This window comes from Arachis ipaensis, chromosome B1, assembly GCF_059453495.1.
Source record: "Arachis ipaensis isolate K30076 ecotype BB chromosome B1, ASM5945349v1, whole genome shotgun sequence".
In the NCBI taxonomy this organism is placed as follows: domain Eukaryota; kingdom Viridiplantae; phylum Streptophyta; class Magnoliopsida; order Fabales; family Fabaceae; genus Arachis; species Arachis ipaensis.
This window is the reverse complement of record NC_142436.1, coordinates 10,420,970-10,439,855: the sequence shown is the minus strand read 5'-3', so window position 1 is coordinate 10,439,855 and position 18,886 is coordinate 10,420,970. Positions and strand designations below refer to the sequence as shown.

The 18,886-nt window shown below is 36.1% G+C and overlaps 1 protein-coding gene across 3 annotated transcripts; it reads right to left on the bottom strand.

The window, feature by feature from the left end:
• Positions 1-3,211: 3,211 nt before the first annotated feature.
• Positions 3,212-17,559, bottom strand: LOC107622338 (protein ENHANCED DOWNY MILDEW 2). 3 transcript variants are annotated; one of them, XM_016324231.3, is made up of 18 exons: positions 16,916-17,559; positions 16,727-16,823; positions 15,830-15,883; positions 15,544-15,692; positions 15,270-15,366; positions 15,048-15,146; positions 13,451-13,698; positions 13,264-13,353; positions 12,608-13,150; positions 12,357-12,498; positions 12,173-12,274; positions 11,817-11,909; positions 10,640-10,681; positions 7,369-7,479; positions 5,637-5,708; positions 5,419-5,537; positions 5,186-5,249; positions 3,212-5,084 (listed from the first exon to the last, which is right to left on the bottom strand). In XM_016324231.3, the coding sequence occupies exons 1-18, from the start codon at positions 17,332-17,334 to the stop codon at positions 3,462-3,464; spliced, it is 4,164 nt and encodes a 1,387-aa protein (XP_016179717.1). In that variant the 5' UTR covers positions 17,335-17,559; the 3' UTR covers positions 3,212-3,461. The 3 variants fall into 3 exon arrangements, with proteins under 3 accessions (XP_016179717.1, XP_020972916.1, XP_088357123.1); XM_021117257.2 differs by having other exon boundaries at positions 16,935-17,532; XM_088500997.1 differs by having other exon boundaries at positions 15,830-16,196; positions 16,570-16,823; positions 16,916-17,507.
• Between the last annotated feature and the right edge of the window lie 1,327 nt (positions 17,560-18,886).

Genomic DNA, 18,886 nt, shown 5'->3' with positions numbered 1-18,886 from the left:
ATTAATTTTTTTTTTTAAAATTTAACTCTATTGTCTAATCTACGAGTTAAAAATCTCTTAATTCTAACTCCATTCGTACTCTAACATTTTTAATCCTATTCATTCTTATTCGCATAAATCAAATTTTTAAAGTAAATATAAAATTCAATCATTTCTTTCATACATATTAATAAAATAAAAAATAAAAGACTAAATCTAAATCAAAATTAAAAACAATAAAATCTTTAAAAAAATCTAATATAAAATTATAAATAGCATAATTATTAAATTCTTAATAAAATTAAAATAACAAATAAAAATAAATATCTTGTTACTTTTCTTTTAACTCTAAATTCTTTCAACATTATAAACGTACTAAATTAGTAATTAAATTAATTAACTTAGTGATTACTTTGAGTTTTTACAAGAAAGAGGATTTAAACATGTTCAACATTGTTCTATCATTAAATTTGACACGGGTAAGGTACATATTACTAGCTCTACATCCATTTCTGTCCTGAAAAGATTTAAACATGTTTATGTCCTACCATTAAATTTGACACTTTTTTTTTACAAGAAGAAACGTTTTTCAATCATAAAAAAGCTAAACGGCACTTACAAATATCAAAGAAATATCAATTCTACATAGATAATAAGAAAATAGATATCCCATGTATTGAACTAAAATCTAATAACAAGTCCAACATTCGATTACCAAAAATTTTAACAAGAAGAAATAGAGACCAAATAGAATCTCTTTAGTTTCTAAATCTACACACATGTGCTGCAAGCCAATAAGGTACATCTTCTTCTTTTCCATATAGATCTGAATATTTTCTGATTCTAAAAGTTTTTCTATAAACAAAACTATTTTTTCATAGAGTTTTCCTTCAAGATCTGAAAAGATTTGTATCATAAGAACACCACCGACAACCATAAAAAGAACCAAAAGCCACCACAAATAAGGGGAGAAAACCACATATGGGTTATAAATCAAGAATATAGAGCTAAGCTCAGGTCTGAAGGAATGTTATTTTAGATCTAGATCTGGATCTCAAATCTAAATCTCTAAAAGAAAAACAAAAAAAATAGAAACAAACCAAGAAACAGGAAGCAAGGAGATAAGAGAGAAGAAGATAAAGAGGTGGCAGAACAATGTGGGCGGAGACAGAGGCGGAGGCAAAGGAGAACAGGGAAATAGAGGAGAAGGAGAAAGGAGGAGAAAGAAGGGGAGACAGGGAGACGAAAAGAGAGAAAAGGTTAAAGGAGACAGGAGTATATGAGGGCCACCGCAGCCTAGATTGAGGCGGCGGCGGTGGCCCTCAAGAGAGCTTTGCGGTTTACTTCAACGGGAGAGAGAGAGAAGCTGCGCTAGAGTTTACCTCTGAAGTGCAGTAATATATTAAGTTAGATCATGGTTAAATTTGACACTAATAGTTAACAAAATGAATGACTTTGACATTTATAACATTACTAGATAAGTCATATGTTCTTCTATGAGGTAGAAAAGCAACAAAAACTTTCTTGTAACACTTCTCCTTAATTTTTTTTTATACAAAACTCCAAATTCTAACCATCAATCATCAAACTTTAAAATCAAAGAAAAAACTTTTATATTAGTAATCGTTAGTAGATCGATTTTACTTATACTGAAATCAAATGTTATTGGTTCTTCAATATGTGAATTGTTTGTGTCAAATTTAATAGTGGAACAATATTAAACTTGCTTAAAAAAAATTAGATTGAAATAGGATGTTTAAAAATTTTTAGGACTAAAATAGAACATTTAAAACATTAAAAATCAAATTAAAATTCAATTTAAAAAGACTAAAATAATACTTTACCCTCACATTTATTATTCTTTTTAAGAATACTTGTTAAGGAAGATTTGCTAAGTATCAATAGGTTTTTTTTTTTTTTCCAGTCACCAAAAAAAAAATAGGTTTTTTCCCGTCAGTTTTATTAGCCTTTAATTTTTGTGCATATTTTCTGTCAATATATGAGCAAACTCTGTAATATGAATCCAAATTATATTAATTTGCATCGAAATTAATAAAATGTAAACAACTATTGGCCAAAATTCATTGGCCTTCTAGAATTTTTTTGATATATTTTCAATAAAATAAAATTATATTCTCCCGAAATTCTAAAAGTTATGTCACCACAAATTGGTCTAACGCGAACCTTAAAATCCTTCACTCTCCCAAACATACACTAATGCTTTCTAGAGAAATCTAAACTAGATTTTGACAACACTACCATAATCATTTCGCTTGACATGAACAAGTTTGGATCTACATTTTTCTAATTTTTTAAAACAGTACAGCCACCTCTTAAATCTTTGCCATTTTAAACTAATTGTGTTTCATAACCTTTGAACATGTGGCTCATGCTTCATAAGATTAAGGTCTGGTTCATCCCTTAGAATTCCATAATTCTCTATGTGCCATTAGGGGATGAAGTAGACAATACAAACCAGCTCCAGTTGTTGAATTTTGAGATCAAATAAATGAAGCAGAAGATCCTAATAAACTAAGGTGGCTTCAATTAAATCTATCAATTCTAGTATGCGATTTGATTCAAAAACTACTCAATTTTAGGCTTCAAATTCTTCTCTACATTATAGGTTAACAAAGCAGGGGACCTCACAACCATTCAATTAACCTCTGATTCCGAAAGTCCCAAGCTTTTCAAGAACTCGATCTTTGAAACGAGCGTTCCCTCCACGCTCCAGATCAAGAGCCTAGGGCACCGCGAGATCAATTTGTGAATGTCGGGGTAAGGGATTCCGACATCGTTGCGGAGGAAATCGAGGATTGGATAGAGGTCCGTGGCGGGGTCTCAGTTGAGAAGCTTCGGGAGCATGTTGACATTCTTCCCATGGAAGAGAGGCATTGCTCGACGGATTTGACGGTGAAGAGTGGAAGACTTTTCGTGGGTTCAGTTTGAGATTCTCGAGGAAATGAGGCCGCGGTCGGTGGGGAAAAGAGACAGGGACCTCCTTATCAGAAACTCTCACTTCATGAAACGACGTCGCACTTAACACGTGGAGGACCAATTTGTTCTTATTTAACACATGACGCTTAACAGTTGAGTCACCGGTGTCACGTGACACATCCCAGAAAATATTTTTAAGTAAATCGTCCACTTTAAAATTTTTTGAGGACGAATTTAAGTAAATATTCTTAACAATTTTTATGTTAGTAACCTTAATAAATGGAGACTGTAAGTTAAAAAAACAATTCCCGAAGTAGCCAACTAAACATTAGTATGCTACACAACTGATATCTGTCTGAGAAGATCCGTTACAAGTAGCCAAAAACCACAAGTGCGTTTCTGGAAGAAAATAACCTTGTTTGTCTGGAGAACCTAAGATCTGAGAACCAAATTAACAATCTGTATATGTACAGAACATTGCATCTTGTCATCTATGTTATGTACAATATATAGCATCTTTATGCAGAAGTGAATGAGTATCCTAATTACCCATTGAACCAACTTCCTGAATTCGAGCGCGAATTGGGATAGCGATAGGGATCCTGAGGTTGAGGTGCAAAACCTGGCATACCACTCGGCGTCCCACTTCCATATTCAGGTTGGGGAACACCGTGTTCAAAGCCGGCATTTCTACCAACCATAGGGGGTACAGATCCAAAAGAATCCAGCCTAGGATCCAAGCGCGAAGCGTACCGTTGCATAGCTGGAGTGCTCATCATGTAAGCTGACTCGGATCCCGAACCAAGTACTCCATAACCGGATCCCATACGACCATACACAGAATCATGACCAGATAAAAAATTACTCGTCGGATAATGAGAATCTGGATCCTGAAGCCCATAAAGGCGAGGTTGTTGCCTTGGTTCCCTCAGATAACTGTCATCCTCCCCAACATAGGGGTTATATCCTAGGGTATTGGTGCCATCTATCAAAAGGCTGCTATGGTGCTCCTCGAAATTGGAAGCCATATAATCACTAGCTGCTACAAATCGCATGGGTTCCAGATGACCATAACCATAGGCAGATGACACACTAGACTTTGGCTGAAGACCCCCAACTGAGGATCTCCCATCTTTCGGATTAGATTGACTACGGTGAGGTAATCCCTTAGTTTGATTTTTGGCATTACTTTTGGCAGGTGAGCTCGCATGCGGACCTCCTCTGTTGTTTTCCTCAGTGTGTTTCCTGTTCCATGAGGTCTTAGTCTTTCCCATCCTGTAATCATGTTGCTCTTGACTCTCTCGTTCAACAATTCCATGAGGAGTCTTTCCCATCCTGTAATCATGTCGCTCTTGACTCTCGCATTCAACATTTCCATGTGGAGTCTTTCCTATCTGATCCTCGTGTCTCTCTTGACTCTCTAGTTCAACAATTCCTTGAGGAGTCTTTCCCATCCTGTAATCATGTCCCTCTTGACACTCTCGTTCAACAATTCCATGAGGAGTCTTTCCCATCCTGTGATCATGTCGCTCTTGACTCTCACATTCAACATTTCCATGTGGACTCTTTCCTATCTGATCCTCATGTCTCTCCTGACTCTCTCGTTCAACAATTCCATGAGGAGACTTTCCCAGCCGGTAATCATGTCGCTCTTGACTCTCACGTTCAACATATTCATGCGGACTCCTTCTAGTATGATCCTCATGTCTCTCTTGTTCAACATTTCCATGTGGAGTCTTTCGCATTAGATAATCATGTCTCTCTTGACTCTCACATCCAACATTTTCATTTGGAGTCCTTTCCGTCCAAGATTCATGTCTCTCTTGACTCTCTCGTTCAACATTTCCAACCATTGATATTTCTTGCTGATCGTCATTAATAAGCCCCTGAACTTCAAGATCATCAGTTGACACCAACAGATCATCAACCAGCATATCGTCGTCGGCAAAATTACCATCCATAGAATGGCTAGCACGTGAATTTTGATTATTAAAACTTTCCATCCGTGATACTTCATGCAGGCTTAACAGATGACCGTGCTTTTGGGCTACTTCCATATGCTTATCAGTCCAGTCAGGTCGACTCCAAAGGGAGAGTGGGGGAGATGTCAGATTCCATTGTTCCATTTGTCTGTCACTAGTATTAATTGATCCAGGTAGATAAAATGACTGGCCATGAAACAAGACCATAACAGGGAGGAAAAATTAGAGCAGTCAGAATACCAAAAGTAATCAAAATATAACTTGCCATATGTATGTTGTCTCTTTACCTTTCCTGATAGAAAATTTCGATCCTCCCAGACAAGATCATAACGTGACCTTTTTTTGTCTAGCCTGTAACAAAGAAAGAAACATGGAAACACAACCAAACAGAAAATAATAAATATCTGTTTCTTAAAATAAACGAAGTAACTACTTCAGCCTAGTTTTGATGGCCTCGTGTGAAGGGAGAGATTATTTAATCTTATCCTTAATAATATAGAAAAAAGATAAAAGACACTACCTCTCTGTTTCCGGTGGAACTATAAGAATGAGGAGCTTTGGTCTAAACTCAAGAGCCTTATCTATAAACTTGTTAGCCAAAGCTGCTTTTAGCCCAAAGGGCGGATTAAGACCCATGATCTGTTCCGGAAGCAGACAAGAAACAAAATAAATTAAATAATGAGAAAAAGGTAATTGGAATTGAAATATGCATGGGCATTGCAATTGACCACTTCTTACCAACTGTGACCCTGTAGGCAACTCCTTTGGCTGGACAGTCATCCAATCTCTCATCTCAAAACAAAAATCGTGCTGTCAACAAAATAAAGCAACATTGTGGTAATTAGTAAGAGGAAAGGGAGGAAGGATCCTTTTCATTTGAGGGATGGAAGATCATCATGACTAGACCCATAACCCTGTATTTGTCCCCATACACCCAAAAATCAGCTTAGCTGAAAGGCCAAACATATCATTTACAAAACAATATGCTAAAAACAAACTAGTCTACAAAACTCTGTTTAAGAAGTGTTTGGTATGGAACTCCAGAGTCGTTTTCTTGTTTGGTTCTAGCAAAAACAATATCATAAAATTTTGCTTTTGACAAACGGTAAGACTGCGTTTGGTATTGTCTGCAGGACAAAATTCAATGGAGACAAACTTGTTTAGTTGCAGAGACAGGGACGGGGACAGAGACAATTTTCTGTCTCAGAGAGAAAATTCTTTCTATTTTCTGTCCTTCCTAAAAGTGGGAACAAAAAATATCAATATGTCTCTGTATCTCCCCACAAAGATAGAATCCAAATGCAACCTAAAGAACACTCATAATTTTAGCTATATCATAATAATTTTTTGAAAGACAGCAACAATTTTTATAAATATTTCAAATAATAATATTAAAAATATTAGGAGAATATTTAAAAAATATATATAAAAGGAACAATGCACACAAAGCTACAGACAAGTTAGTCTTTTCTTTTATCTATAATTTTAGGACACCTTTATTCACTATATTCAATTTTATTGTTATTTAAAATAAAATAATTCAGAAATTCCTTTAAAGATCTTCCACTCACAAAAACTACTACTCTTCCCAAAACAATTATTGGAATCCGAATTTTCACATCTTAAATTACAATATATAATTCCTAAATTGTAATTTCATAATAAAATACTTGCATATATTTCAAAGCCAAATAGTTTAACTAACTATGATGAAGAGTGCTTTAATAATTCTGCCTTGGCTTACAAATTTTACTCATTTTAAAAAAAAAAATCAAATGCAGCTGTTAGAAGTAAAGAAAATATCCTATGGAATCTATATATAGTATCAAAGAATATATCATATGATTGGTTCTGTTAGTCACCTATTTTTCGTTCTTGTTTCCTCAATCCATTAAGAATGGAGTTCCTTATTGATTTGCTGTTCTGTTAATCCTAAGATTTCTGTAATACAAGTACATCAGTTTCTAATCTTCACCATCTACCATTTAGAAGGAATGGAAAAATCAGATGATATGCAAAGAATTAATGTGGTCAAGGTATTTTAGCAAACAAGGGCCAACTCTGTACCAAGAACAGGTCATACACGTCAAAGTGACACTTGAAAGAAAAGTTAGCTCATTAGTTTACAAGCAATAGGTCATTTCTTTTCCAGACACTTGATGAGAAGACAACTATCATCAATGTAAGTCGAGGTACCAAAATACCATACATTTGAACAACACTGTTTAATCATAAGCGTCACAAATACGAGCATATTGAAACCTCTGCTAACTTGCCAAAGATGCCACTAATGATGTGAACGTAATAGAAGAAAAAAAACGCTTTGAACACTGAAATATGAACAAATCTGTCAATTTAAAATAAAATCAGCAAACATATAACGCAAGGATATTGTGACATGAGCAAAAACTTTCTACAAAAATTAAGGTGACAAGATTAGGAACTAATAAACCTGTAACAGTATATTCACCTTTGTTGGAAGTAAATCATAGTTCTTATATGAGCATCTCTTCCCAGTTTCTTCAAGCTTTTTTTTCATAAGTATGCTAAAGTCGTTAGCACCACAACAGAAGTCCACAATCTGGTCATGAGTAACACCTCCAGTCAGGCATTCAAAATTTAAAATTAGCAGTAGGTTCATAATGTAAATAATGCTGATCCTCTAGAAAATATAATCATTTCAAGAAAATCTGATCTTCCATAGTACCGAAATTACAGAGAGAACACACATTTATAACCATCTAATTGTTAAAACCATGGTTCTGAAAACTGGACCGACTGGTCCAACCGGCCCAACCGGGAACCGGAAGCTTTTGCAGCTCGGTTTAATGAACAAAATCGCTAATTCGCAAACCGTCGGAGAACCACTGAACCGGGACCCAGCCGGTTTTCAGAAAACTACATCGTTTAGGCAACACAGGTTCTCGTTCCCCTCTCTTCGTTCACAATCTCACCTCACCTTCAAAATAAAGAACCTTCAGAGCTCTTCCCTCAAAAGAAACCCTAGCCTCCTCCATCACCACCACCATTCTTCTCACTACCGCCGTCCGTCGCGCTCAAGATCTTCGTCTGTTTGTCGTGATCCAGCCCCTATTCGCCAATCGCCAACTTCGTCGTCGTGCTCGTTGAGTCATCATGCTCCAACCCCTCATCCTGCTCAGTCGAGCTTCGCGCGCCGTCCCTCGTCGTTCTCGTCGCCTGGTCGCTGTCGTCTGTCGTGCGGGTCCTCTTTCCATCATTCTCTGCTCAAATTGCTTATACACGCTTTCTGTGTCATTACTCATGGATTTTTTTTTATTTGACAATTTGATGCAGCAATCGGGTTTAATGTTGAAATTGTCCAATATAACAACATTAAATTTCAAGTTTGGGATTAGGTAACAACTTTACTCATCTTGATTCAATGCAAATGTTTTTGGCGCATTTGTTGTACTGGATTTGGAACCAATTAAAGATATTATAAATGTATGTTCAGTTTAGAAACTTGGCATCCCGTGATCAGAAATTACTTAGTATTGGTGACATAATCAACTTAAAGACTAGTGAATAAGACCATGGTTTTGATGACATACACTGTTAAATTTCGTGTGTGTTTCTGAATGTGCAGGGGAATTCATCCCTGGTTGGCTGTATACAATGTGAAATTCCTCTATCTCATGCTAAATACATTCCTACTGCTAGTTATAATTCTTCCTCTTTTGATTATTGATTATAATGAGTGATGTGCTACTGGTTTTGCTGTGTTGTGTTTTACTGTTTTGTGATTTAATTGTGCTTTGGTGATTTATTGATTTTAGTTATGGATGATGGTATCAATTAAGAAATATTTGGCGATAATAATACATCTGTAGATAATAATTTGGCTACTAATTCTCCCGTTTCGAATGATGTTGCTAATCCTAATCATTCTAATTCCAAGCTTATTCTGGAATTTTGATGATTGATAACAAATTTTCATGTTGCCATTTCATATTTGGATATTTTCTTTTGTTATTTAACTTTTGAATTTGTACTTTGATAAGATTGTAAGACCTTGGTTGATAACATTTTATGCAGTGCTTTAAATTTGGAAGGTATTTTAAAGTTTGTACTATAGTACAAGTATGTTTTAAGATGTTTATTTATAATTTATTCATTACTTTATTATAAAACGGTTTTTCTGGTTGAATCACGGTTGATCCAATTAGACCAGTGAACCAGTAAACCAGTTACTAGAGCGATTTGATGACCGGACCGGTTTTCAGAACCTTGGTTAAAACAGAAGGAATACAAAAACAAATATTTTAAGTATCTTCCATGAAGTTGACATGTTAAAAAAGAAAACAAAAGAAACAAAAAGAAACCAGAAACATAAAAACCTCTTTGGCTCTTTCCTAGACTTGTTGAACAGTAAAGATTAGTCAAACCACAAAAGTGGATGACCACGAAACTACCGAAAGGAAACTTTGAAGTAGATGAAAAGATGTGATTGAATGAGAAGAACCTTTCAAAGCAGAAATTCTGTGCCAACCTGTTAAAACTGGTATCAAGAACCAGAGGTAATTTGTATAGTTGTTTTAGGATCAATGTCAACAAACCAAAAACCCTAGAAGGATTACAATAATTTGAGGAAGGGTTAGAGCTCCTCAACTTTCAAGACTCGCCGAATGATCACAGATACCTTCTTTCTACCTTAATCTCTATTTATACTAGTTTTTCCTTCCTAATTAATCCTAAGTTCTAACTAACTAACTCACTCACTCTTGATTAACTCTTAATAAGGTTAACTAACTCATATACTAATGGGATCCTTGTGCTAGACAATAAGACAGGGTCCCAAATCTTAAATTACATAGGCTAGAAGATTTCTTCTTCATTAGAAATTATTTTTTCTTCGCAATGTGTCTTTGCAGCAATGATTTCCATTGGCACATGTAGCTCTTCCATAAGATCAATGGCAAACAAGAACCACAGCAGGACTCGCTAATTTGAAGAAGAGTTAGAGCTCCTCTACTCTCACCGAATGATCAAAGATACCTTTCAAGCTTATACTCTATTTACATACTATTCCCCCTAATCAATCCCAACTACTAATAAACTTACACACTCTTACTTAACTTAATCTTGCAGTCTTACTAATGGTAACCATCTCATACTATCCTAACAGCACTGACGTTGAGAGGAGTATAGAAAATTAAATAAACAAAAATCATGGTATTCTGGAGCGAAGAATTGGAGAAGAGTCCACCAAAACTCGTCTCTAACATGAGTAGCAATCATTGAAAAATTTTGCACCCAAATGACTGCCACACAGTATGATTAATGAGAACAAAGGGAAGTGACCAGGGGGAGTTGGAAGAGAGAAGGGGGTAGAGTTGGCCGGCAAAGGAGGGAAGAGATGAAATTTTGCTGATCACAAGTTTGTAATCCCCACCATAGAATATTACCCTCACCTGGAAAATGGCTTGGACTAGTTCTAGTCTAGAACTAATCTTCTAGTCCATAATGCAGCACGAAATTTTAAATGGTGCACTACACACCAGACTTGTGGCACATGAAACAACTAGCTTTAAAACAAAAGCATATGGATGCTGGATTTGTTCCAACGTTTGAGTAAAGTTACCAAACAATCTTAGTTATGCAAAATCCTTTGGACAGATGTTAATCAGCTTGAGGTGAATATGAAGTTGGAAAATTAATACAACAAATAAATGCAAATGAGAATGATAAGGCTAATAATTGTACTTAGTATCAGCGCTTACCGTATCACCATTCTGAACATACCAGTGGAGTCTATCAACAATCTGCAATAAAAAAAATTAGAAAATAGAAAAAATTAGACCAAGGCTTGACGTGGATGTAATTGCAGTGGGACAACCAATAAAGAAATTCATTCCAACGCAACAAAAAAGGTCAAATAGAACGTAAGTCCCAAGATTTAAAATAGTGTGTTATAGTTAGGGTCGTTTGGTAAAGCTTTTGCTATTCGAAAGTAGGTTATCAGACATGGCTTTTGAAAGATAGCTTTCCAAAAATTGTAGCACATATGTTTGGTAAATTGAACTAAAAATGGCTTTCAATAAGCACAAACAACAACAATTATGTTTGGTAAAATAATTTTTTAAATTTAAAAAATCATAATAGACATAAATATAAGAGTAAATTTGGATATTTATTAATATATGAAGTTATATTAAACATTTTACTTTTGATAAGTACAAGCTAGCCTTGAAAAACACCTTCTTAGGTGCTTTTAAAATAGCCCAAACTTTTAAAAGTTGCAAGCATAAGTACATAATTTTTTAATTTACCAAACACAGGGTTTTGATAAGTGCAAGTACCTCTCCAATAAGCTTTATAAACCAAGCCTTACAAAGTTCAAAATAATTTGGTCCTCATGGATCAGAATGAGAAAGATGCAAAAAAGGGCTTCGCTGGTACAACTGTTATAAATTAAAACTGACTCGTACATTTAGGACTAAATTGCAATTAGATAACAGTTTCATTGATTAAGTTACTAGTTTACTGCAACAAAAAGTTTTTTATTCTGTTTTTTATATATACAGGAAAAATTTATTTGCATCAAATGTGATGAGCATCATCAATACTCCACTTCATATGCCCTTCCAAATTTCAAATGATCAAATAAGTAAGGATGCAACTCAATTGTCAGCAAGTGTATTAGGGTAAACTTATTTATGCTCGGACCTAACACAACCATTCAAGCTGTTATAATAAAACCTAACAGTAACTGTTTTCTAAACACATTTAAATAATTTAGTTATCACTTAAACCAGATGGAACAAATTATTTTAAACTGAGGTTCACAAGAATATCCACAGAAGCAAAAGATAAGATAATATAAAAAAGAAAGCACATCATACAGCAGTACAATTAACTAAGATATTAAGAAAAAATGTAGACTGAAATTATGAATACCCCTTCTAGCTTTTCCACTTGTGTAAAATGGCGACCAAATGACGTATAGCGGTTACCATACAGAACAGGTGCTAGATATACTTTCAACTTGTCCTGCAGAAATTTCAGTCAATATGGTTAACATAGCTAAACCCGATAATATCCAGTACAATAGAGAAGTGCATATAGGTGTTTTATATATGAAAACCATGTTACACACAAGTTTATGGCAGATAATTAAATATGTACAGAGAAAATGGATGAAACATGCTAAAAGAAGTTAGAATAACATGCTATGAAATATACTAGAAGATAGAACTGAACATTTAAACACCCAAAACACGTCTATGGAAAATCATTTAAAAATTGCCAACTACCTTCCACTTATATATCTGGTTAAGAACATCAGGGCCACAAACAGCTTCTGCATCACGAATGCTGCGCCCATCCTCTAGCATCTTTAAAGCTGTTCGAACAGCCTGAATGCACACAAGACATAACATAATCTTAAAATAAGATCCACATGACACCACATTGCACTAATTATAGATAGCTATGTACCTCAACAGAGCGCTCCAACTTCCCAACTGTAGTCTTCTCCATAAAATTTTTCAATGAGTGAGAATGAGAAGCAAATTTATGTTCTTTTACAACATCCTTAAGAGTAACTGATGATGTAGCTTCATTAAACAGATCCAACAGTCTAAATCACAAGAAAAAAAAATTAAAAATAACATATCATAACTGCATAAGATCAAGACATTGTATAAGTTTTAAAAAGAATTCGATCATAATTATAAACATTTGATCACCTCCTCTTCGAATCAGCATCTAATGTACATAATGGGCTGCTTGGTTTTCTAGTAGGCATAACAGATTGGGCACTGGCTTTGTTATCAACCTGATTGCCCAAGCCAGTTTGTCCAGAACCCTTCTCCCAGATTGCATATAATTGCACACCAATTGAGGGCTCATTTTCCTCACAATCAGGCCTTTCAGTTTCCTTTGAGAATGGTCTCTTACTTTCACACAAACGTTTTCTAGATGATTCAATATCTATTGGTTTCCTTTGGATATTTGATCCTGAAACCTTATTAAACTTCTTGATACCAACTGGTCCAGAAGACTTTTTTCCAGCAAGTTTAGGTACTTTAGTAGACAGTTTAGGTACATCAGCAATGCTTCTTTTGTTGACTGAATTATCCAGGTTAACATTATTCTTCAACATAACTCTCTCTTCAGTTGCAGGTTTTCTCTTCTGCTCTGTACTTGCTTCTTGAACATTAGATTTATCATTGGGGAATTTTATGTGATCTCGTTTAGGAGTCCCAAGATCTTTATCGATATCATGTTTTCTGGTCCAAGGAACCGTAAAAATATTAAATAGAAACCGTAAAAATATTAAATAGAAGGCTAAGAGGATAAACAAGATTCAGGAAATACTTTAACTTCAACTCTCAGCACTTACAAGCAATATATAAGAACACGATTGGGTATTAGATTGTCCCAGGCCCTCGTTATTATACCCTCATCTTCTATGTCTTCAAAAGCAATTGCTCTGATAAAAACAAGTTGAAAATGAACTCTCTAAACACTATCACTTAAAAATTATTTAATGAACCAAAGAAAAACATAGGTAAAAGCAGTAAAATGACCTTGGCAAACATTTGCGATGATATGACTTGGGACAACGCCTACAAACAGCAAGCTGCAACTCATGTTCCTTTTTGTTCTCCGTTTCTTTACAAACATAGCAGTAATGGGATGGACAAGTAAAAGGTTCTCCCCGACTAATATTTGTCTCAAGTTCCCTTGAAGCATTCTCATTAAATCGATGAAGTAACTTCACAACACATTGAGGATGATAAAAGTAGCCGCAGGTTGCAGAGGCACATTGGAAGACCTGAAGGAGAAATTTCACATGCCTTTTAGTTCCATACAAGAGAAAGATTCTGTGAGAAAATAATCCTGTTTCTCAAGCGAAAAGCATTATCTTAACTAATCAATCAAAACTACAGAAGATAAATCAGAAATTACAGCAGAGCTAAGTTTGAACCAATAAAAACAATAAAGAATAACAATTTCCGTAGTTAACAAGAACGGATATGCTACTTTACATGTGAATTAAAAGCTTTGAAGCTTAAACAGCACTATGCACATCACTTGTTTACAAATTGAAATACTAAATAAATAGTTAAAATTGCAAGGTTATGTTTTGTACATGAAAAAGGCTTTAGCTGGTTATAGAATACGTGCTATCCAAATGAAAGAATTGGTAGCAATCCTTTTGGAGATCCTAAGCATCTAATTTGTCATCCAACCCACTTGGACTACAAGGATTATACAGAAAATTTAAATAAAAATTTAATTTTTTTATAAAAATGTGTAACCTCAAATAAAGTAAGAATCATATTGTTTCAAGAAAACAACTGTATAGATATAGTACATAAAGAACATGTTCTTCAAATGAAGTCTAGCACAAGTAACAAATTAAGCCCATGATTCCCAGATTGAGCCAAGACAACATGATTCTGGCCCATCATCAGAGCTGCTACAACCCAAAGCTAAAATATTTGGAGAATTTGGTGATTTGCTCATTCATTCCAGCCGGGCAACAACTATGTCAAATTGTCAATGAGGCAGTTAACTCCAAACTCTAAAAAATAACTACGACAGAAAGGATTTGAGATAATAAAGTGCACAACACAATCTAGAACTTTTATGTCCCAAGTTATCAAATGGCACCACAAACATCAAAGCTTTTCACAAAAGTGTGAGTAAGTGCAATATGCCAAAAGCTATTTCCACTCAAATTACCAAGCCTTATCTGACAAAATGGGTTTGTCTACATGGAAGAGATAGCATCATAGCATTGTATCAGAAATCATATTTAAGCCATTAATATCTAAGATCTCTTTTAGTATTTTTATTATGATCTTTCTAGGTCTCCCTCTCTTGTACTTATGGTTCCAGCTATTTGACTAAACTCCATTTGATCCATTATCCTCATTGCAGCCACTACATGTTTTCTCCACACATGTCCAAACCATCAAAGTCAATATTCTAGTCTTCTACAATCTTATACAATTAGGTGTTACCACAACTTTCTATATAATGCACTCCTTTACCCGTATCTTGTGTAGTGTGCTTACTTAAAAATCAAAATAACCTGTAACATGCATATACACGCGATTATATGTCAACTTATAAATAAACTAATCATCATCAAGATAACACTTCACATAGCTATACCTCAGCACCAGAGAATTTATCGGAACAGCCTAGTTTGCCACATGCAAAGCACTGATGCTGATTATGTTCACAATTCTTGCAATAAAAATTTGGGATGTCCTGCGAATTTTTTCAGAAGCAAAGCAGATTTCTATATCATACAACAAAAAGGAACTGGGAAAAAAACAAGATGCAAACAAAAAAAGGTGATATAAAAGTAAAGAAAAAAACAAAATAACATACTTCAACTTCCTTCTGGCTAAAACCAAGAGAGACACAAGAAGAGTTGACGCCATCCTCCTTATTAGCATGAAATGATCTCATGCACTTTCCATCACAGCTTCATTTATCATGAATAACTTTTTAAATTATAAGAAAAAGAAAACCAGGAACTATAAAGTGGCAAGTAAGATATTATTTTAATAACTTATATGAAAGAGGAACTACCTTCAGCTATATAAACATAAAAAGGATAGATACCACATAGAGATTGAACAAATAGAGAAAAATTTCATACCACAAAAGATTACCACCATCGTCACAAATAGAACAAAGAGAATCAAACAATTCATCTTCTTCATCTGACTCTTCATCATTTACATCAGTCATGTCATCATCAACATCATCATCAATTATAAATCCAGGCCGTGCCAAATCTTTTAGCTCCTGAAACCAAGGCATTAAAAAATATTATAAAAGCTTTATAATCAATAAATATGAAATAAATAAATAAAATAAAGTACATAACTAAAAAATGCCAAAGAATGATTCTCTATAGGAAGGGAAAAAAAATTCAAACCAACCTCATCAAAAAGTTTCTTAGCCCCCAGGTTACCCTCCAGAGCCATGGGTAAAAGCTGCTCAAATCAAGTAGATGATGTTAGTCCCATATGCCCGGGGAAAACAAAAATAATTAATAACAATAGGAAGAATATAAGTTCATTCCTTTTCCAACAGAAGAAATTAAATCTTTTATCAAAAGGCACCACTAATTCATTTTTAACCAAGGTGAGACATCATTCAATATCGACCACATGTTATGACGGAGCACATATTTAACTGGTAAAATGTAGACTGGGAGACAGCAAAACAGGAGACGATTGGCAAGATATTAGAGAGACAAATGATGGATCAACTGGGACTAATTCTTGAAGTAGAAATCTTATGCATCTGTTAGGGTTCATATATGAACTCTCTACCGTAGAGGGATGCCCAAAGTCCAACATTGAGTAGTCTTGATTTATATTTAAGGAAGATACTAATCACAACCCCTCCCCCAAAATGTCAAAAAAAAAAATTCCTAGCACAGCAAATATTTTTTATGAAGTAAGTGTTTGATTGGGCGCCATTATTTTGATAAAAAAAATTATGAAAAAAGATTTTTTTTTTATGTTTAGCAAATTTCTAGTAGTAAAAATAAAAGCACTAGGAAAAAAAAAACATCTTTTTTGAGAAGCTGTAATTTACATCTTTTTTTTAAAAGATCTTTTTTCCTAAAAAAAGATGTTTTCATGTAATAAATAAACAAAAAGTACTTTTATACCCAAACATAATTGATAGATAAAAAAAATCTTATTGCATGAGATACCTAGACATAAAATTATTTCTAATTTTTCATAAGATCTTTTAAAAAAAATAACTCAAAAAAAGATTTTTTTCTAAAAACTCACCCAAACAAACCCTAAATACAAAGTACAAACCTTGGACTTAGCCAACAAAGCATCCCTCTTGGCTGCTTCACTCATCAAAGCCTTCTGATTTACTAAATCATTTGCCGAAGGCATAACCTCGTAAGAGCTGTAAAAGTATCATAAAATGAATATCTTAAAATGTGCTGCCACAGTAATAACTACGGGAAAACAAAACAGTCAAGAACAATTGAGACATGCCTAAACTCCTTATTCTTACTCAAGCTATCCCACGCAGCTTTCGCGGTTGCATCAGGATTCTTCTTTGCAAAACTCAGGAAGTAAACAGTTACTAAAATACCCCTTACAATGTCCTCATAGCTCTTTCTTGGCTTCTCAAGTTTGATCCATCTCCTATCCTTGGATGACAGCACAGATATCTCAGGCTTCACAGAGGAAAGCTCGAACCGCCACGCCATGACCGGCATCATAATCTTCTGCAGCCCATTATCCGCCACACCGTGGAGGAACAACTCTGTTTTCTTGCCTTGAGGACTCTCCGACCCACTCCATTGAATTGGCATCACAGAAAACGATACAGGGGCATCCCTGTCATCTTCAAAGTGGTAATTCGAGACAGATAGTGGCTGAGACTCTGGCTCATCATCCGAAGACGCCATTGTACGTTTTTTAAACCCGGAAAGTTTAATTACTGAAAACCTAAACCAGAGAATAACTGAATTTAATCAATTGAATTTAACGGCGAGGAGGGGAGAAGCGGAAACGACGCACGACAAGGATGGTGGCTCTGATAGGGTTCAGGAGAATCAAGGGTTGGTGAGGGTGCGTTTGTGAGAGAAAGAAAGGGGAAATGGCACTTTTCTTCTCTGGAATCAAAACGCGCCGTTTTCGTTGTTGGATTAGCGAACCGATACTTGAAAAAACCCGGCCGGTTTGACTGGATCGCCGGTTTACCACCGGTTCATCCGGTTTAAAACCGGTTCTTTGTAGAAAGGTTTTGAAAGTTAACCGGATCGGATAAATGACCGGTTTCTAGTTAATCCAATCGAACTGGTCAGTCCGGTCCGATTTTCAAAACCTTGAACAAGAGTATGAGACCGCTAGGGATGGCAACACCCCCGAATACGCGGGTACCCATCCCGCCTCTACCTGCTCAGGGCGGGTAACCGCATTGGGGCGAGTTTTTAGTGGGACGGGTTCTTGGACATGGGCGTGGGCGGGTTTAGATGATACCCGTCCGGTATATATATAATTTTAATATATAATATGTGTAATAAATTAAAATAATTAATAAAATGATTAATAATATTGTATCATATTTAAATTTTTACTTTAATTTATATTATGTATGTGATGATGTTATTGTTACGGCCCAGCCCAAACGTCATGCTGGCCGACCCGATCCATAGACCACCCGACGTGAACGGATGGGCACGATACGCCCCACAACCGACCCGGACACGCGTCTTTTACAGCTCACTGCTACAGTTGTATTGGGAAGCTTCGAGGAAGGTGGGTTTACCCACGTGGGGTCCACTCCTGACAGGGTATATATGGGGAGGGTCCTACCCCTCCCCCAAGGTACGTCACCCTACTCAAAATTCTCACATCACCTATACACTCTACTGACTTGGGCGTCGGAGTGTCATTGCAGGTGACGCACCCCCCTCAACCTATCAAGAGCTCGGCAGACCGGCAGCCAGCGCAAATCGTTCCCAGAATCCAGACCGAGGCGGAGACCCATCTTCACACCAACCTACAACCCGAACCGTCCGGTAACACGACGTACCGAACATTGGCGCCGTCTGTGGGGATTCTCCCCCCAACATAGATTTTGTTTTGGTTTCTGGTGTGGCTGACGGCGGGGCCGGGACCTGCGGGAAGGGGGTAGATCCCCGAGGCAGCGGGGTAGCCACCGGAGCCCCCGTTCGCGAAGGCAGTAGATCTCCCCCGCGACACACAAAGGGAAGACCCTTTGGAGGGACAGGCAGCGACAGCGCCAGGATAATACAAGAGCTGCACCACAGGGTGCAGAACTTGGAGCGAGAAGTAGCCAACCGTGAAAGTCGTCAGCCCACTCCTAGCCAGGAGCCTTCCCGATCCACTCAAAAGGGAGAAAGGAGTCTCCGGAGGAGTCGCTCCAGGCGCACCTCGAGCCCCCGGACAGAATCAGAAAGCCAGGAGAGCAGAGAGGTGCCAAGGAGAAGGTGA